Below are 21,784 nucleotides of genomic sequence, written 5' to 3' on the forward strand. Positions count from 1 at the left end.
ATTTTATTACAAAAGCACAAGTATGCATATGATAGAAAGGCACTTCCTTCCGTGTTGATTGATGAACATGCAGCAGGACCGTGCTCATGTCAGCACCTAACTTCACTGGTTAAAGTTTAATCACCTGATGACATAAGATGATGGCAAGTTTCAAAACATAGTACAAAGCACCACCTGACACCTCAGACCTCCCACGTTTGCCAGTGAGTGTGCGCTTGTCTGCTTTAATGTACAGCACCAGGTGTGCAGGAAGGACACTAAAATGTCATGTTAGTCAGTGTAAGGAGATATGTTGCAGTCAGAAAAAGACATCCATCACATTTGTACTGTATGTCTTAGACACGGGACAACAGCGAGTTATGTAGAGTTGTAAAAATGTATTATTTTGCATGCTTTCCAAAGTGTTTACCTTAATGACCAAACCTTATGCTGATGAAGTGTATTAAAAGCATACTTTAGGTGAGTATCATCATAGATGGGCATAGTTTGTTATAGTCACATAAGAATATGTTGCAATGGCATTGATTTGATTTGAGTTTACGGCTTTGGATGATTCTTAATAAAACACAAGATTTAAGCAGAGACACCATCGAGAACCTCTTTTAAAAACTTTTCTGTGATTTAAGATGGATTTAAAAAGGAAATTCCAAAAAGAGCATCCCTGAGAGTCTAGATAGGGAGGGGTCCACCCAAAAAGTTTAACAGTAAGACAACAGAATATTCTCAAGCTTATTAAAGTTACAGAACATAATATGAAATGACACAATCTGGAGAAAGCTCGATACACTTGGGACAAGGCTGTGACCTAGTATTAGATGCTGAGGATTTTCAGGCTTTTAGGTAGCTCTGCATTAAGAGCAGATGCGATTCTTTAGTGTAGATCAGGAACAAGCGGACACAGTCCATCGCTGCATAACAGATGCTCGTTAAAACTGTAGAATGCAAAAGAAAAAGAAACAAAAAAGCAAATACTGACAATATCTAACTTTTTTCTGAACTAATTTTTGGTTTTGGGGTTGTGCTGTTACAGTGTAATGTCTTAAAAACTGTCTTTAATATTCATGGAAAAACTGCAACCCTTGAGATTAAGTCTAATCTTCTTCAGTATGGAGTGTCCATTTCTGGGCTTGATATCTCTCTCTGCAGCAGCAGAAGGAACAAACTGAGTCCGAATGCCTGACTCAGACACGGTGTGAATGACACCCAGAGAAAGACAGACAGACGAGGGGGGGGAGAGGTCAAGAGTGTCAGGATGTCTCAAGCTTTCATAACCAGTCTGAAAGGGGAGAAGGAGAGATAAGAGAGATGCATGTAAAGAAGAGTAAAGCATGTCATGCTCCTACAGGCAACAACCCATAAAGACGCTGATAGGGAGATGTGACAGTGGTAAGCAAACAATTAACCGAACCTCTTCGCACAGACTGTTCTCGTCTTCTGGAGGTTTAGGAATCTCTACTTTTTAGTTTGCTTCCCCCTGTTAGTTGTCTTCATCAAGGTGAAATGGCGGCGTTTGATGGCCTCAAGGTGCCGGCCAGGAGCTACAGCCGCTTCTCCTGTGAAAACTACAAAGTGGTAAGAAAGCAGCGGGGAAAAGGAGGCGTTCCGTACTGTGAGTTTCAAAGTCCGTTTGCTGTCTTGTTGTCCTGAACACATTTTTACTTATTAACCTGTAGTGAGACAGAACAGCACAGAGGAAACCATGTAAAGTAGTAATGAAGCGAATTAATTTACCAGTTATGTTAAACAGAGGGGACTTATGAGGAAGACAGATATATGAGGAAAGGTCAGCTTGAAATAGACTTGCCAGGAGTAGAACCAGATCTCCCCTAACAGCCAGGATTTATTATAGAAACCTCTGACAGAAGCAGGTACTATGTGAATGTAATGCATGACTGGAAGCTTACTGTTGGGATTTAGTTCTTCCTTGTAAACCCCTGGATGTCCTAAGCATGGTCTTTGGAAGAGGCCTTCATCTTATCCGACTCTGTGTTTGACATTCAAAGAGAGTTTTCCTTTGAAAAAGTAGAAGAAAGCGCTGTTATCAGGGCATGTCTTATGTAAAGTCAGCACTCAGTGCCATTACCTGAAAAATAACAAGAACTGTTAATGTCCTGGCTTCTTATGAAAGCTTCTTGTGAAAGATAGCACTTTAAAGCTCTTGCTGTGTTCTCTTTATGGTTCTTGCTCATGTCAGTAGATTAGTTTATAATGGTGTTCTTTTTAGGTTGCTTACTGAACCCTGAAAGTAATAAGGCTAATAGTCCTTAAGTTCTCAGCATAATAGTTGCTGCGCCTTTGACATAGAACTTTGATGGACAGACCTGAGGTGTTGTGGCTTGATGTCATGAGAAAATGTGAAATATTTAGCCACTACTTTGTGATTTTCATGCTTGAAATGGAGACTCTAAATGATCCTCAACAAAGCTCTCAGTAATGAAACCGTTTCAGAACCCTATGAAGGAAGAAAGTGCACCACATCATCATTATTAAGTTAAAAATATACACACACAAGGTGCTCTGTTATCATTACAGATCAGGTAGATTACATTTAAAGCAATTTCTTTGTAACATTTTGTCAAAATGTCAGGCAATCTTTAAAAAAAATTGTTAATAAAAGTGCACAAGGAGAGTGAGTTTGGGCAATAAGCTGGAGCTCAGCAGAATCTTGTTTATGGGTCATAATACAATAAGAAGAAAAAAAGTCAGGACTGGAGTGAAAATGAGTGAAAGAGGCAGGTCTATGCTTTCATTGTATCACGCCTTTGTGTTTGTAAGGTGCGGAGGTGAAATGAGGAGGTTGAAGTTGATCCACCCTGAGCTGGCAGCAGATGTAGCCACAGAGCAAAATGTTTCACTGTTAGAGAAAGCTGGCATGGTAGAACACACCATCGTGCTTTTTTAGTTTTAAAGTTTTTACCTCTATTTGGTCAGTACGACTGAACAAAGGCGAGCAAAGGCAGCATAGTGAAGGAGTTTTCTTTGCAATGTCACAGCACTATCTCTGTGTGGAGAAGGGCTCATGTTGGCGAGCTGCTACATTTAATTTACCTCTGCTGCACTTTTTGTTTAAGTCAGAACTGATTGATTTTATCTCTCTTTATATGATGTTAAGCCTCTTTGATAAGCTCTATGTCTCTTTGTGCTTTTAACAAGTTCCATCAACCAGATACTTAGTTTTAGGTAGGAAATGACTGGTTTGTTGAGAATGAGATCCCATCATAATCACCTATCATATTTGGTTTGTAACTTACCGAATCTGATCTATTTTTTTTACTTGAAACTTGAATGATTTTACCTTTTTTGTTTGGGACTTTAAGGAGAAGATTTACACAATTATGAGTATAAATAAATTAAATCATTTTAACCTTATTAGATATTTCAGGGTTGGTTCTGGGTTTTCAGTTAGTTTCTGTGCAAACAACAGAAGAGATGACAGAGCAGAGTTGCTCAAAGCTCTAATTGGCAGCTTGAGACGTAAACACAAAAACACACACAGACATGGTTGCAGAGATTAGAAAAGCACATGATCTTGGTTCCTTTGGCTGCACGATCCGCCCTAATCATGACGTGTCATGACATTTGTCGAACTTGCACCTCTACAGGGAGCAGTTTGGCCAAAACAGAAGAACAAGAACTCTGTTCTCAATTCAGTCTTCAAAATGTCTCCTTCAACTTGAGGTCACTCTGACAGTGTGATGCCCTGGCTGCCCTCCGCCTCTGTCTGATCAGGCTAAGTGTGCGCTGCGGGAAGGCCTGTGTGCGTCATGCCCTTCTGTAGGCATCGCACACCAGCCTGGTGACTCAGCAAGCCAGGGCAGCAGGGATGCTGGATGTGCAGCTGATTTGTGTGTTTGTGTGAAAAGAAGAGGCAGCTGTCTGAAAGAATGACTCACTGCTGCTTGTTGTCAGGCTTTGAAGAACTGGGGACTTGAAATTGGACATTATTATGTGAGCATAAACGTGGCTTTCATGCAGTACGTAGATGGAACTCGACAAACCATGAATGGTTGTTTTCAGTGTTTTGATTAAATGTCAAGATGACTGTTTACACAGGCTCAGCCAGCTGAGTGTGCACAGTGATAGAGGGAGTAGGCTACTATTGATCACTATTAGCATCCACTTCATTTTTAGTCTTAACAGCAAAACATCTCTGCATCCGTGACTTTGGATCTTACATGAAACATTGAATATGTTGTGGCTGCTGATGTCTTTGACTAAAATGAGCAGTAGTTGTAGCTGTCGTACCGCTGCTCTGTTTAAAACTTTACAACAGCCTTTAAAGGAAGCTAAAAGTCAACAATATAATCCTAGAAACATCAATTTGGAATTTTTAAATGCATGATACACGAGGGCCCATGTTTTGATCATGAAGCTGACATACGCAGGATGCCAATAGGCCCAGTAAGCTACTTCCAACAGTTTCTATAAGGCCCTGAACATGTAAATGAGTCAGTGTCATGTTGCTTTCTCTGACGGGAATGTCCCTGACTCTGGCACCAATTTACAGTTCCTAAAAAAGATCCCCAATTCCACGAGGAGAGGGTTGGGAAATGTGGGAGTTCCCTTTTGAAAAACATGCTTGTACATCCACAAATCAGGCTAATACAGATCACTGACGTCCACTGTGTTGCCACATAGGAGTCATGTATTGGAGAGCAAGATAAGATACACAGAGAAACACATTTCTGTAATGTTTGAATATATGAGAACATTATTATAATCAGAGGGTAGGTACATATAGCGATATCTAAAGCTTACACTTCCATGCCAAAACTGAGGTATTGTCAGGCCCATCTTTCTTTTTTCATGGCTGTACCCTGCCTCTCACCCAGTGACGACCTGGAATAGGTCCTGCATCCTAAATTGGATTAATTGGGTATAGAAAACTGATGGATGCATGCTTTTGGGCTGTGGGAGGAAGTCAAAGTACCTAAACACACCACCTTGAAGCCCGATGCTTAGAAATCTATACACATAATCAGTTACATCAGTCCAAAAAACTATGTCAGTCTAAATAAGAAGTTTTTATACTTGCAGCTAGTAGACTAGTTTTAGAAATCTGAATACGGCTTGTGCAAAGCACTGATTTGGGTAACATGACAAGGCACTCCTAGTAGTGATGCCTTTATTTAGATTAGGACACATCAAAAGAATAAGAAACTGCCTAACAAATTAATGCCATCATTTTGACACCTGAAAAGGTTTGGGGCCATGTTTGCATTGACAAGCTATTTGCAATAAAAACACATCCTCACAGAATCACGTACATTTTGAATTACAACCTTTGTAATTTGAATGAAATATCCTTTGATGTTGTATTGCCAATCATTAAGCCCATATTGTTGCCTCTTAACCATCTAATGGATAAATTTCCCATTAAATATGCAGAGTGGTTCCCCTTGATGTAGAGACTGCACTGGAAACCACAACATCTCATTTCTGTGTGATAGATGGACATTTAATCAATATGGAGTGAGTACTCTTCTTCACAAATGATATAGCATATTAAAATGTCCCTCAGATTATATGTTTGCATTTTATCAGCATTTGCTCATTACTTGTCCAACGTCTCCGGCAGCCCGTAAAGTGACTCCTAGATCAGTTTCCAATAAATGTGTGGTTAAGCTTCCATGATTCAGATTATTGCCTTTTTTTTTTTATCATTAACTTGGTCTTTTAGTTGGATGCACCTGACTGTTGAGGACTGAGGAATTTGTTCTGTGGTGGGATCATCCACGTCAGTGCTTCTCCTACATTTCATTCTTCATTTTAATTTCAGCGGATGCCGGTACAATTTATTTGCACGAGAGCTCGTGCTCTGGTCAGAACCAGCCATATTAAGACCAAAGCTTTTAATATCCACGCCACTCTGTATATTTACCCACACGGTTAGGTTGAGATACAGTTATAGCTCGAGTTATAGCTTGTTCAGGCCTTTTAATAGGACTTTTGTCCTCATTCCAGTGTACAAGCGTGGGAGGGGAATCACTTTATTGATGGAGGCATGTTGAACGTTGCTGTTAAATGAGGTGATATGCCCCCTTTCAGTTTATTGGGCTTTTTCCAGTTGACCTTTTACTTTGAAGATTAAAAACAGTTATAACCATTACTGGCTTCTTCTTTATCTGTGTACACCTGTTTTATTCGGGTCAGCGCCTTTGACAGGATCTGTGGAGCATGCGGACAGCTCCAAGGCCATTTATAGTCCAACTGAGCGTATACCAGCAAGATAAATTAGACCGCTGACTACATTATTTGGAAATGTTAATCTGACACATTTTGGGAGTAGTGCTTTAGCCAGACTAATGTTTTTTAAAAGCTTTTATTGGATTTGCAGTTAGGTAGCTACTGTCTGCTTGTGTTGCCTAACTTTATGTATCTCCCTCCTGTTTTATAACGTGTATTTGGGAGGTAGAAAAACTAAAACAAATTAAAGTAAACCACAGCAGATAATCTCAAACAGTGTTTTAAGGAATGAGTAAGGTCAATCACAGTCATTTAAAATCTGGATTTGCCTGTCTTGGCGTGGTTGGATGGTTGCTGGGCTAATTTGTTAGCCAACTGTTCATAGCCTGCAACAAACAGATACACAACAATACTTTTTTCAAAGTCTTGTTTTTGTTCACCAAGTGAATGTAAGTCCAAAATATACACTCTGTTTTACTCTTCACCAACTCCTGCACATCAGCACTTTAATAGCCAAATGATTATCCTCTCCCTTCATCAGCTAGTTGCTTGCTGCTTGTACAGCATCAGCTAGTGCTGTAGAAGCATTATACACTGTTTGAGAAGCTTTTTGTCTGAAATATACCTAGTACATACTATTGCTGGAAACAAAGTTTTTAAGAGTGGTAACACATGACTATAAGATAAATGGGCTAATAAAGATGCTAAGAGGCTAATAGGCTGAGCTGAGAAGCAGATTAGGTGACAATTCTGTGAATACTGCAAAAATGTAATTTAATTATTGATATGTAAACTACAAATATGAATCATTTTCATAGTTTCTGTCATTTTTATTCATAAACTACAGATCCGAAATTCATCAATTTTCTTTTTTTTTCATTTTATGTTTTAACCTGCAAGAGTCATAAAGGACATTTCTGATAGGCATGTTTTGATAAGTTATCTTTTCAGTATTTAAAAGCAGCCTGTCGGGATTTGCCCTCTTTTCTTTACTCTCCCTTACCTACAGGCCATTTGACCCCTTTGTGGCTTTCAGCTCTGTGAATGACAGCTACCCATTTCACCTTGTTTTTAATTACACCTCAAACCCTCAATTTGCCTGCCCGAAACTACTTCAAAGAAAGCCTACTCGCTCACATAAAAGCTCTTTAAGACGGCACTTCCTTTTCTCCACAACCAGCTGACAGTGTGAATTGAAAGGATGGAGTTTAATCCGAGTCCTTAAAGATTTTTTTTTTTTAGCTCAATGTGTCATTCAAGACCTTTTCGTTTTTTACTGTGTGTTTGTGTTTGGGAATGCGACCTCTCTGATTTTAAAGGTTGCTCTCGGGCTCTTTGTATTTAATGTGTGGTCTTGCACTCTCATAAAACTTTAGCGTTTAAACTCATGTGTAAAGATGAGTGTACGGATGTGCATGTGTGTTTGCATGCCTTTGAAGTGCGCACACCTGTTGTGAGCTGTCACGAAAGCAGTGATTCATCTTTCGAAAAGTGTTGCAGAAAAGCTCTGGGTCTGTTTACAGTGCAACCACAAAGAATCAAGGGTCAGTACAGAGTCACACACCTCAACCTGCTTGTTTTGTGCTCATTTTAGTGCATTAGCTTGAACTTATTGTTGGTCGCACTTTAAAGACTAAAAGATGATCTTGAGTTTCACAGTTTTTACTCATTTATTAAGAAATTTTGCATGTCTATGACCAGTTTATCTGGCAGATAGCAGGTTCGGTTTCTGCTGTGAAGTCCAGAAGCAAGTAGTTTTTGCATAAAGCAGGTCAGAAAGCACATCTGCCCCTAATTTGGAGTAATATGTTTCTCCAACATTAGCCGGTAGCAACTTTGTGTTTTAGCTCATATTCCTTTATTTTAGATACAGAAATGCATCAACATGAGTTATAACTTCTGTACTTGTTTTAAGCTGCTTTATAGAGTCATACTTTCTCTCGTATATGGATCCCTAAAAGGTTCAATAATTGGAACAGTGTGTAACTTTGTACACGGCATGTGTACATAGCCAGAAAATGTGCTTTCCCAAGAAAGAATGTTTCTTTCGAAATTAGGTTAATCAAATTTTCTATCCCATTCCTGAAAAATCCTGCTTGTTTACATGAAATTCAAGAAATAAAATTACATCAGAGCTGAAAGTGAAAAATAAGAAGATGTTGAAGGAAACGTAGATGAGCTGCCACACATTTTTCAGATCCCCGTGGGGAGGGAAGCACTCTGAAGTTACATTTGTCAATTAGGGCATCTGCCGTTCACAGACAAGTCTGTACAATGCTGCACATAAAGACAGATTCACAAGGTGTCAGTTTCTTAAATATAACCCTTCTATTAGGAATAGAATTCTGTAAGACTTCCCCTCAACCTCTCTGTGCCCCTTTTTTGATCTCTTCAGAAATTGAAACTCACTACTCTTGATGAGAGAGTGAGGCAGTAAAGGAGAGAGTTTGGCAACTAATTATGAAGGAAGCTATTCAGATTATTCAGATGCTTGCTCTAGCCCCCCTCCTCTCCTACCCCCAGGCAGTGAAGGGTCTTTTCTGTCCCCAGAGAGTGATGTCAGCACGGCCCATTGAAAACAGCCGCCGTGTGCTCCGAGATGAATGCCCTGGCTGAGCACAATGGCCCCAATTTGAATACCACGCGGATATATGCCAGATCGGAGCCCCAACAAAAGAACGAGGGCTACTCTCCTCCCATTCAACCATGCTGTTATTTTATTAGTCGTAAATTTGCTACAACCGCTTATACCTTTTGTAGTTTTCAAGTGTTTACGGAGTTTGAAACACGTGGATGACCTGACAGGGCCGCCCCTGTTTTGGACTGGATGTTATTTTGGTGGCTCACGACTGAAAAACCATACTTGTATTTGTGTCTGACCGCAGATCTACACGGACTGGGCCAACCACTACCTTGCCAAGTCAGGACACAAGCGCCTCATCAAGGACCTCCAAACAGACGTTACAGATGGAGTGTTGCTGGCTGAGATCATTCAGGTCGTAGGTAAGGAAACATTAATTTGATTGAAATATCTGCGAAGTAAAGCCTGCTCTGACCATGTGGTAGCTGGAGGAAAAAAAGTTAAACATGTCAGTATCTTGAAATATATAGCTGACCTTTATGAAACCAACTTATTTTGATGATGTAACATGATTTGACTTATTTACCCTTTCGTATTTTAAACAAAGGCAAACAAAATGATGCATAAGAAAAACTTGCATAACAACTTACATGCTTACTGACATCTGAACTTTTTCATGCAGAAATATTAAATATTGAAATCAACAGAGGAAAAATGTGGGAAAAATGTCCTTCATCTGCACTGTTTGCTTCTATCTATAAAGTGTTTATCTGTCAGTGGAATTCGTCGATTAGACTCTAGCTTTTTGTTTGTTTTTAACGGGATGTTTTTGATTCGCTTATGTTTTCAAAGTTCATAAATCTTGTGTGTTCACATGACAACAGTACTGAAGCTGTTTAGCCTAAAGCATGCATGAAAGTTGGCTGTTCCGCTGTGTTTTTGACCTCCGGCTCTCTCTGTGCCGTCATCATCAGTCTTGTCATTTTGTCTGGCCGTCCTCAGCCTGTCATTGCATCTGCTGGCAGACTGGAGGCTGAAACAGGCCGACACCAGCTGACCGGTGACTCAGCATGTCAATGACTGTTTCTGTTCCCAGCTCTTCCCCCATGTCTCTGACCCAGATTTTATACTTCCTATGCAATAAAGAGTTCCACTGTTCTCACACTATAGTTGCTGTATGAGATGCTATGACTTGAATCAAGTTCATGAACATCATGTGCCATGTTCTACATTTCATGTCATATATATATATATATATATATATCTATTCTATTTATTTATTTACTTGCTTACTTGAGAGCGCAGGTATTCTCCTCTGTTTATTGTGATCTGTGTTCATTTGTTGCATGTTTTTGCAGCTCTTAGAAGTGTGAACATGTTGGTGCAGATTAGTCTTTAAGTTGTAACTTCCAGAGTTTCCTGCACTGAATAAACAACGTTCTTTTGCAAAAAAGAAGGAACCATTTCAGATTGCACTGTTTTTTAGAAAACAAAAAAATCTTAAAGCTGCATCAAGGGCTCCAATATAGGCTTTTACTTTGTTTATTTGAACTGAGATTATGTTCCTCTGTTGTGATATCCAGTCTCTTTCTAAGGTCATATATTGGGCCAAAAGGTTCAGAAATGGCTGAATGAGACCATGTGTGAATATGTGTGTTAATTCTCTGCAGAATTCAGTGAGTGAAGGCCATTTCCACATGTTCACTCATAGTGCAGATATGTCCAAATACATTTGTTGTTGATATCGGCATGAAAACCACAGATAAATAAGGTTTGTGCATCTTTGATGCGAACAGAACCCTGCAGTTTTTGATCTTTTGCATCATGTCCTCTGCACTCTGCATAGGCGTCCCTTCATTCTAATTCCAGTTGAGAGGTTACATGTAAAATGAGTTATCTCTTGCTGTGAATTGTATGACTGAAAGAGCAACATGCAGGAAACGTCTGGACCTAAATGTCCCTAAATTCTCAGGTGTTCTGCTCGAAAATGTCTCGATATGAAAACCCTTGAGTGGCTGAACTTGTTGTTTTGCAGAAATGCTTAAATGAATCCATAAACTGAACGAGCACATATCCTCAGAGTAGGGATGATCTGGTTATTGATACATTTATGCTTTGTTTTAAAACTGTATTGAACCATATCAGTCTGTGCTGACGGCTTATATTCTTATTGTATGTGACATTCAGTCATACTTCATTAGTAGTGAAGCTTAAGATTGTCCTTTGCTCAGCTGGTAGAGTGGTTGTCTTTCAACCAGAGGGTTGAATAACTAGATTCAATCCTTGGGCAGCACACTGAATCCCCCATTGCCCCGATACATTTATCAGTGTGTGACTGTATCTATATGATATAAAGTGCTGTATGATGGGTGTCTGTAGCACATATGTGAAACACTTTAAAATGTCTCTTTATAAGTGTAGATTACTCCCATTTATCATGGTCTCAAAAAGCAACATTTTCTTGAGCGTGGGAAGCGAATGAAGGTTTTTCATAATAAGAAAAAGTTGACTGAAAATGATGAATCCTAAATGGTTTTTCACCCTCTGCATATCACACCTTTTAGCTTTAGCTGGGCCATACAAAGTACTTTTCAGTGTGTTTCTCAAACATGAGTTCACACTCAAACACCAGTGGTGACAGAAATGCTGTCGCAGTGCACAGGCCTGCCATCAAGAGAAACTGAAGGTGTGTGATTGGGCCAGGATCTGAAATGCCAAACCTGTTATTAGTGGAAAACCCTCCGCACAACCTGAGACAATGCTGTCCCTTGTACTCAAAGAATATCTGCATTCTTTAAAATGCATTTGTGCTCCTGGGAAACTTACTCATGCTTAATAAGCGCTGACAGCTGGCTGTTGCCATTCTCTCTTAATCAACACCAACCGGAGCTGTGTATTCACCTGTTCTACCCCGGCTCTCTGCCTGCTGCCTCTTTTCCTCTGGGAAAGTCTCACACCGAATGATCACTGGTGAAACCAGACCAGTCAGAACAGCCATGCTACAGGTCAGAGTCTGGACCTGTTATGGAACCTGTTATTTTACCAACTTACACTTAGTGTTAGGATTTGGTACACGGAAGTCCTCCAGATTGAGGCTATAATCAAGTTTTCATGAACAACCCCCATGATAATCTCTCAGTTCCCAGTCTTCTCAATAAACCTGGCTATATACAACCTGACTGAAGGTGTGTATTATAAAGGGTTGTCCTCATTCTACATTGTCAGCTTTACTGTTGGCCTGATGAGTTTCCTCAGCACATTGGACGCAAGCGACGGTTACAGCAATGATCGTCTTGATCATTTAAATCGACCACTGTACTAATCACAGACTACATGTGCAGGAGTTAAATCTAATTATTGAATGAAGTAAGTTCAACGCCATGGTGCTATGGGTTGTATGAGAAAACATCCAAGATGTCCTGCCGCTTCTAATTTTCTCTGTGGGAGATCATCATACATGAGCTGTGGCTGAAGTAACTGTACAGATGTTGCCTTTAAGCTCCTTAAATTATGGTTTTGTCAGATAACTGTGTGGTTGTACACTCAGGATTATATAAAAGCAAAGCGACTGTCCAGAATTTTGAATTTGAATTTATTCATATACACTTATGCTTTACTGGTTATGCAAAAAAAAATTTTGGAGCATGTATGGAGCACCGAGGCCTGTGTGGGTCTGGTTGAGCATATACAAGCAGCGGGGCTTCAAATCCCAGCCACATTATAACTGGCTGTGTTTGTCCGGTTTTTAGAAGCTCAATTTCATAGAGTTTTGGTCAGACTAACACAATTTTCTTCTTTACTAGTGCCATGTAAACACACTTTCTGATGTAAAAAAAAACAATCCGATCATCAGTGTTCATCATGTCCTCTAAAGCAGGTAGTTGGGTGTATTACACGCAGATGGCAAGAACAAAAGCACTCTTAAACATTTTCTCGCAGTGCATGACTGGGTCTTGAGTTGGAGCTGCACATTAGGCCCACCACGCCTCCCATGCAAAAGGCTGTGCTGTTGGCACAGTTGTCAGCTGAGATCTGACAGCCGTGTCTCAGCTGCTACTGGCTGGGACTCTAATGGATGAGAGAGATCCTTGAAACAACACACACACACACCTCCTCTTAAAAAAAAAAAAAAAAAGAAGCACGACACTGCTGGTCGGGCCCCTAGCGGCACCGTTCCCATTTGCCGGGACCAGATAGTGTTTCATGTCTCAGTGGGAGGGGAGACGAGGGGGAGGCTTCACAGTCACCGGCATGAACACCTCTGCTCGTCCACACTCAGACAGCAACTGTCTGGGACACACACATACCAGGATCTCCATCCACTGGAATAAAAGACAGGATTAAGTGAGTTTTTATCACCTCTTTTTTTTGTCCCTCTGTCTCTCTTCAGCCAATGAGAAGATTGATGATATCAATGGCTGTCCCAAGAGCCGGTCTCAGATGGTAAGTGACCCTCCAAGTTTGTTTTGGCACTGCATTGTGAAATTTATTTGTGTGTGTGTGTGTGTGTGTGTGCATGTGTGTGAAGTAACACACCTCTTTGATTTAGCATCTCAAGGGTCCCTTCTGGAAGCTGCGGCGCAGAAGTCACTGTGAATAATTGTAGATGGGAACGGTTGGTCCATTTATATTTACTTTTATGGTCTAGCGGGCTACCGTCTGAGAAACCTCTGGCTCAGACTTCTGGCTGTTGGCGCTCAGTTGAAAGCATCATAGGCTTTGGTTTTGGGGTCAGTTTTGCTTGATCTTATTACACTACCAAAGAAGATAACATTTTTTTACATCTTCAAGAATAAAAACAGACTGGGAACATCAGGGCTCATGACAAAGAAAATGTTTAAAAACCAGTCATGATATGTTGCAGACCTCGGGGGCATTTAGCAAATATGAGAGTGAGATATGGTGGCATTTCAGTGTTTTCACAGTATTGAGTTCACTGTGGGAAATGAACCGAGCATCCCAAGGCATGGCTGCCCTCCGCTGTATGTGATGGGTCATAAATTGGGCCAGTGTGCCAGCTGAGGGGGCTATTTTTGGCCACCAGCCAGAATACTGAAGCCCCCCAAAGCACCAGGGAGAGGCACACACGCCCAAATTTAACATCTGAGAAGGAGGTGAAAGCACAGCTGATCCCTGAACCCTCACAGACACACATACCCACATTGGACCCAGATGACTATACTTATGAGGGCATTCTTTTCAGACCAATCTGTAGTTTTTTATTTATTTATTTTCTGCATGTTTTTTTGTTGTAAAAACCCAGTGAAAAAAATGTAAAACCTCATAGTACATGGAAAACATGGAAAATATGCCGGAATTCGATTTAAATTAAACTTTTATCATCATCATTTCTTTTAGTAAGCTTGCACAAAATGAACCAGCCATGCATTCGTTACAAGCTTTGTTATAAATCCAAAAAGATCACAAGAAAAGCCAGAATCAAGAGTCAAATTTGCCACTTGTTTATGGAAATCATCCTCCACCATTACTGTTCCCTCTAACTCTAAGTCACTTCCTCTGTTCCTGCCAGAATGTTGTAGTAATAATTACTCAGTCTTTTTCAGTAAAATGATTGGCCTGTTGCTGGCTGATTCAGCACCATTTCAGTGTGAGTTAAGTCCAAAGATAGCAGGGAAACCCACTAAATCTCACTTTGTTGTTCAGCTCCCTGATAAACAGCCTGTCGTTGCCAGACATTTCTTCCGTAAAAGAACATTTTAGATAACTAGAAAAGCTGTTTTCCACATTTAAAAAAGCTGCTAGTAAAGTGTCAGTGGATATGTCTACATTTACGGTAATATTCCAATATTAACCTTAATATTATTAATATTACTGAGTTGAGATTTCTTCTGCAAGAGCTTCCCAGCCAAGATACAACACACTTCACTTACAGACATTTGACAAAAGCATGAGAAATATACAGAATTATGTAGGTATGCATAAGATTAAAGGCGAAAGGAGAATGCTCTAATAAATCATAAAATCACAGGATGAATATAAAGAGTCATCCATCAGAAAAAGGTAGAAAAGTAACTAAAAAAACCCATCAGATTCTTTAATCTTAGGTGGTTTGCAAAGGAACAGCATTTTTAAATGACCTATTTCCCATTACAGTTCTAGTTCTTGGAAAAGGAAGCAGGAAAAAATTCAGAATATGAAAACAATATTTTTTTCTGTAAATAATGAGGAAGTAGACCAAGAATAACCTTAAAAAGACCTAAGAATAAGACATTAGTCTGACAGACGCACAGCAGCAGTAAACAGAAGTCATTAGTGGCCGGTTCTTGTTACTTTAAATATGACCTTATTCAACTATGTGGAGTATGCTGATCTTATGTTTGAATTATATAGACATGTATACATCTTAAACATACATTATATTCCACTGGAGCGTTCACAACTCATGCTTCAGGCTTCAGAACAGGTTGGCTGTGAGAAGAAAGGAGACACTTTTGGGGTGAGGGATAAATCCAAGTAAAGCTCCTTGTTTTTTTAGGATTTGAATGGAATTGATAGCAAATGGTGCAGTGGCTTAGAGGGGTAAGAGACATTGACTGGAAAGTGCTCTTTAACATATAGGCAAGAATATGATGGAATATCCGATCAACAACTAATGTAAACGCAATAAGCAGAATATATTATTACAATAATCTGAATAACTGAGCATGTAAATGTAATCAGTGTCAGCAAGTTCAAACCTTTAAGTTGGTAGGATCCTTCTCTATAACTTTTGCATCACTGTGTTAAAATATAACATCAACAATATTTGATTAACATACATTTATATAGCTTGTAAACCCAAAAATCCCCCTGAAATTGGTTTACATGCCCATCTACTCCCTCACTCAGTTGGCTCTTTCCATAAACTGGGATTAAGTTCCCAATTCACCTGTAATTGAGCATCTTGCACATCTCTGTCCCCGTGGTGTGGACTTCTCTCAGTGATTTTATCCCAGCAGGCTGCTCCACATCCACCCACTGTGTTCAAACCCAGCTGCTACACCTGAAAATGCCTGCAGAGCCCAACAGAGAGTCGGTTCTGCTGTTGTTTGTGTAGCAGTTTGATTAGCTGTAGCAGACGCACACGATTCAGTGGTTGGGATGATTCTGTGCTGTCATCACGAATCGTTCAGAGCCAGCTTCACCAACATCTAACAAGAGCAACGGTGGTTGCCCCCCTTCTGCAGCAAATCAGATGGTTCCGTTAGCCCGATTCCTTCATTGGAAGCCAAAGAGCAGACCGCACGAATCTTAAAGCAGTATTTATTAAGTATTTATTAGTGGTCACAGGTAAAGTATGGCGCTGGACTCGGAGTGACAGAGCTCTCGCAGGAAATCCGTGAGCCCGGATGTCCGGAAACATTTCAGATTTATCTTCTTCATGTTTATCTCATAGAGGTTGTTCTTGCACTCGACCGGGTATAATTGGCCAGTTTTTAGTGACACGAGCAGGCCAACCACCGTCCCTTTCATGCTCTTTGGATGTGATAAACAACGTGTGTGTGTGTGTGAGTGCTGTGTTAGGCGTGTATCTAATGTACCGGGTATATCTGACAAGCTGTAGAAGCTTCATCTGACCCACTTATTTAGTCCTATTATGCTATTTTAAAGTACAAAAAGGAAACATAGATTGTTACATGTTGAGTACATAATGTCTAAGAACAAAGACAATTATAACAGTTTCAAATGGTTTAGTATGTGAGTGCGTGTTAAACACATGGTTGGTGTGTTTGCCAGTTAAAGGGTAAGAACTGTTTATTGTTAAGCAGGGAGCTGCTTGGATTTTCTTATAAGCTCTGTTGATGCAGTGTGTGTGTGTGTGTGTGTGTGTGTGTGTGTGTTAACGTGAGCGATATTGGATCTCTGTGTGTTATCTCAGTATTTTTATCAACTTTAAACCAAAATCTGAAGCAGTGAAGCAGGGCTAAGAGCAGGTGCAGCGGTGGTCTTATGCAAATGTCTGCTTTGTGTTGTAGTGCTGTCAAAACAAACACACACAGGTCCGGGGAGTTTATTTGGCAGCTGTGCTGGAGTGTGTGAGAGAACACTTTTCCTACACTTGATTTCATTGCTTTCAAACTCCCAAAGCTGCCGCCAATTACCTCCACTTAACTTAACCTAAGCTCTAACCGAATAAACATGGAAATAAGCTCCATCAGTGGAATGAATTGTAACACTCTCATCTCACACTCACGATAAATGATTAGCATGCTGCCTGCTACGGGCCAAAGTGAGTGGCTGTTTTTACAACTGTCGCATCCTTGTTAAATAGACCCCCATCTTTGGGTCTTTGCTTTGCCACCCACTCAGGCTGTGTGTGAGTGTGTGTTTGTGTGGTTTTAGCCCAGAGGAATGGTGTTGATTTCACACTGAGCTGTTAAAACCACACAGGATGCCAGGAGCACACACAAACAAACATACATGGGCTGTCATGTCCAAGCATCCTGTTAAAGCAGCAGCTCCTGAAATGTTCTGTATCTTGTTTCATGTTTATGCATTTAGCAGACGCTTTTATCCAAAGCGACTTACAGGTAGGCATGTAGGGTAAGGGGGTCTTGCCTAAGGACCCCTACTGGACCTAGAACCTTTCATGCAGGGGATTTGAACTCAAGTCTCCCACATGGAAGGTGGCAATCATACCACCACACTATCCAGTCACTACTGTATCTTCACTGCCTCTGGATGTAAAGAAGAGTGCTTAAAATGGTTGCTTTAATCCTTAATAACATGTTTGGTGGATCGGATTCTCCTCTTGAATCCCCCTGTTTCCTACTGCTGCTATAACGGGAAGAATTGAGACGGGGGACTGACAGACAGCCACACAGGTAGAAACCAGCGGAGCCAGGTGTTTAATGAGCTCAGTAAGACTCAGACTGAAGGAAAAATCATCAGGAATCTAACTATAACAGAGCTCTTCTGCCTGTGTGTGCTTGTTCGCTAACCTGAACTGACAGTTGAGCTTATAAATTTCCTTGTGTTTCACCTTCAGGTGCAGTGTCACTTAAAACTGACGCAGGTTTTATGTGGGAACACAGCCAGCACCACTTTGGCTGAATATGAGTAAAGCGTCTTTTGTTAGTTCGTTTCAGTTTGTTACGGTTTTGTCTTTTTTGACACAGGTGAGTGTTGTTGGGGTTGTTTTAGATGGTGAAGCTGTGCACATCTAAGCACGAATAACCAGAGAGATGTTTTATTAAAGCCTCAACTCGCCTGTTAATGTTTAATCGGAGGGAGAAGTACTTTCCCATGTGTGTTTTAGTGAGAAATCCCCAACAGTGTCAGCTGGTCAGAACTGAGGTGATCACATGGTGGACTGAGAAGAAGTGAGCACTAACAGTTTCTGTTGCTATGAAACCAAATATAGGTAAAAACAAATATTCCTAGCAGCCTCTGACTCTTGGGCATGAAATAAAGAGCAGCTACAGCGGTGGACATAAAACCCCCTGATGCTAACCTAAGGCTCTGCAACTGAAGCTACCTCTGTGCAGCCTCTGATCGCTCTTTCTTGAGACTGTGGCAGAAGGGGGATTTTATTCAATCTTCATGGATGCACTTTCACTTATCAGTGAATGTATGTAACTGTTTTAGTTTGTCTGTCTGCAAGAGAAAAAGTCAAACGTTATGAAACGTGGTGGAGAGTCGGAGCACTCAGGATCTCTTTAACACGTTGAATTTTCTAAAAACAGCAGCCAACCGCTCTTGTTTTCTCATTTGTTGCACAAGTAAGTCATCTGCTGCCATAACAAAAGGTCAGTTCATAGCAGAATTGACTCAACAGTGTCAATAGAGTTCCTCCCATGAGCTTGATAAGCTGTGGCTGCTGAAAGTGAAAATCTGTTTTCAGAAGACTTCTTAAAATCCATTTTTTTTAACGACAAGAAATTAAAGCCGTTTTGCCTGAACTATTCTATTTTGGCTTAACTATGAAAATTTGACTTATTTGTGAAAGCTGATGTCAATTTAAGGTTATATATTATATATATATATATATATATATATATATATATATATATATGCTCACCAGCCACTTTATCAGGAACACCTGTTCCAATTGCTTGTTAACACAAATAGCTAATCAGCCAATCTCAGCAACTCAATGCATTTAAGCATGTAGAGGTGTCAAGACAACCTGCTGAAGTTCAAATCAAGCATCAGAATGGGGAAGAAAGGGATTTAAGTGACTTTGAGCGTGGCATGGTTGTTGGTGCCAGACGGACTGGTCTGAGTTTGTCAGAAACTGCTGATCTACCGGGATTTTCACGCACAACCATCTCTAGAGTTTACAGAGAATGGTCCGAAAAAGAGAAAATATCCAGAGAAAATGCCTTGCTGATGTGAAAGGTCAGAGGAGGCAGACTGGTTGGAGATGACAGGAAGGCAACAGTAACTCAAATAAACACAACCAAGGCATGAAGAATATCATCTCTGAACGCACAACACGTGGAATCTTGAAGAAGATGGGCTGCAGCAGCAGAAGACCACACCGGGTGCTGCTCCTGTCAGCTAACAGCAGGAAACTGAGGCTACAATTCACACAGGCTCACCAAAACTGGACAAGAGAAGATTGGAAAAACGTTGCCTGGTCTGACGAGTCTCGTTTTCAGCTGCAACATTCAGACACTTAGAGCTCTCAAAATGTACTTGCTTTAATTTTGAGAGCCCTACGGGCTTAGGATGTGTACTGGTTGAAAAATGAACCTGTCTTAATATCAGCTTTCAAAAGCTCCTATCAGTAGAATCCTGCTTTAGACACGTAATGCTCTTGCTCAAACACACTCCCTCCTTCTTTCTCCTTCTCTCTCTCACACACACACACAATAGCAGCCCTGTGATGGGAGGAAGTGTTTGTTCAGAGGGCTGTCGGCTGGCCGGCCCTGCACTGCTGCCGGGAGCCGGGGCAGAACAGGCAGTGGCCTTTACTTAGGTGTGAAGCCGGGCAGAGACAGAGTTACACTACAGGATCACGTCTGACGCTTAGACAGGTACAGGACGAGCTGCCTTATAGATGTAAAGTGCTGGAGGGATTCGTTGACTGTGGAATCTTTCTTTTTTTAGAGGTATTTTGCTCATTTGATGAGTGGATCTCTTTATTATTCTGCTAATATAGTTGGCTGTAGTCTTTGGCTCTGTGTGCACGTCTTGTAAAGCTTTACTTTAACTAGGTTATAGTTTGGATTTATCAGCCGGGTGACTTTAAACAAAGTTTTTGAAGAAATGTAAATAAGCATAAATGATTGAGAGGAGTGTACACTTACAGTCGTAGAAAGATAGCAACATACATTTAAATTCTCATTTTGGTTAAAGTTTGGAAAGCTTTTCTTTTTCATTCTTGTTACTTGTATAAATTGATGATGAATAACCAGATGTCTTGTTAAGGTGTATTAGTAATCCTTGAAGTATTGGTTTAGTCATTTCCTTTCTAAGGAGGAGGGATGGCATGTCATGTGCATCCTCTGCAAGAGTGAAACCAGGGATATTGTGGTCTAATGAATAGTGGCTTTTTATCTTACTGTAACAGATGAAATGTACTGAAAATCCCTGAGAGATCAGCAGCAATCAAAGGGTACATAAAGATGTTTTTCAGACACTTTACAATGAATGCAGTTAGAACTTGGAACCAAACTAAAGTAGGCTGAGAAGGATCTTGGGTTCTGTAGCTGACGGGAGTCACTGAATGATGTTCCTCGGGCAGATATGACCTCTTGTCCCTACAGGTTTTAATTAGCAAGAGGTTTCTGTATTTTTACCCCCCGAGAGGCGTGGTTAGGGTGCATCTCAGCAGGACAGACCTGGCATTTAAGATGGGGTATCTCACTGAAGCATGTTTTCTAAAGGCTGCTGCTATTTAAGCTTCTACTATAATAGGGAATTTGGGCCAGTTGGAGAGTGGTTCAGTCACTCAAGTGAGGTTTAGGACAGTGGGTATTAAAGAAAGTCTGGGTTAGAGGGGTGTTTCAAAGAGGTTTATTTTTGGGAACCTGTGGTATTCAGAGAGAGCCATAGTCGCCATTCCTACTGTTCTTAGAACTTTGTGTTGTGTCACCTCGAAGGACAGCACATGTCCAGCCCGCTGACAGCTGTTTCTCAGGTCAGAGGTCACGGAAATTGCAGCCTTTGGTGTGCTGCAGTTTCAGCTCAATCAGTGGCTTGGAGTCACTTAGTGTCTTTGCCCTCTGACATGCATCGGATAGGCATTCAGTTTAGAAATAGATATAGAAGTCAATTGTGAAGGTTTGTCTGTCATGAGAAAGATGATGCAACCTTTAATTCTAATTCTCATTTCAGTGCAAACAAACACCGTTCCACATACCTGTGGGTTTGTATGCAAGTCAACTGGAAATCTGTTCGTTGCTATGAGAATCCTGTGATTTCTGCTAGTTTTTATTTTTTTCCCCTCCAGTATTTCCCTCGGGTATCTTGAAAAGTTCTAGCTCATATATACTCTGCAAGGAGACCACATGGTGTGCCAGGAACTTCACAAATTAAGTATTTATCTAGCGAATAAACTATTATCCTGACAAGCTGATGCTGCACACTTAACACTTCTTGCACTGTATTAGAATAAAATCTCTTGTGAATTTGACTTAATAGAAGTCCCTCTGTTCTAAGCAGAGCTCCCATTGTTTCTTAGTTCAAAAGGAGTGGTATCAGTTGAGGAGGTTGCTTTGACTAAGTCCATTTGCATTCATAGATTTCGTGCTACACTCGTGGAATACCTGCATTATCTGTGGTCAGTAGATGTTTACATGTTGTTTTGAAGGCAGATGGAAATCAGCCTTTACTTCAGCTGCTCACCTCACAGCCGGAAGCTTCCCAACAGGAGAAACCACGGCAGGAGCTGTAGGTCAGGCTATATTTGGTCTGTGCATATTAAGTGTAATCATGCCATTAATCTTTAGTGAGCGGGACCCTCCCCCTTTTTAGCACGCCCGGCCTCGTTTCCAAAGGACATAGTTCAGATGTATTTCAGGTTTGAACGTTGAATATCTCTGCCTTATATTTGTGCTCCCTCGGCTC

At 40.7% G+C, this 21,784-nt stretch overlaps 1 protein-coding gene across 7 annotated transcripts in view; it reads left to right on the plus strand.

Annotated features, from left to right (window-relative positions):
- Positions 1-21,784, plus strand: part of nav2a (neuron navigator 2a) — a 108,035-nt gene that overhangs the window by 23,646 nt on the left and 62,605 nt on the right. For 6 of the 7 annotated variants that reach the window (XM_072379978.1, XM_072379980.1, XM_072379974.1 and 3 more), the window contains exons 2-3: positions 9,072-9,189; positions 13,158-13,210. In XM_072379978.1, the coding sequence (XP_072236079.1) occupies positions 9,072-9,189; positions 13,158-13,210 (171 nt within the window). Of the gene's footprint in view, positions 1-9,071; positions 9,190-13,157; positions 13,211-19,616; positions 19,825-21,784 lie in introns of those variants that run through there. The other variant, XM_072379979.1, reaches the window with a different exon arrangement.

Source organism: Leuresthes tenuis, unplaced genomic scaffold, assembly GCF_036924035.1.
Source record: "Leuresthes tenuis unplaced genomic scaffold, fLeuTen1.0.hap1 SCAF_2, whole genome shotgun sequence".
Lineage (NCBI taxonomy): Eukaryota > Metazoa > Chordata > Actinopteri > Atheriniformes > Atherinopsidae > Leuresthes > Leuresthes tenuis.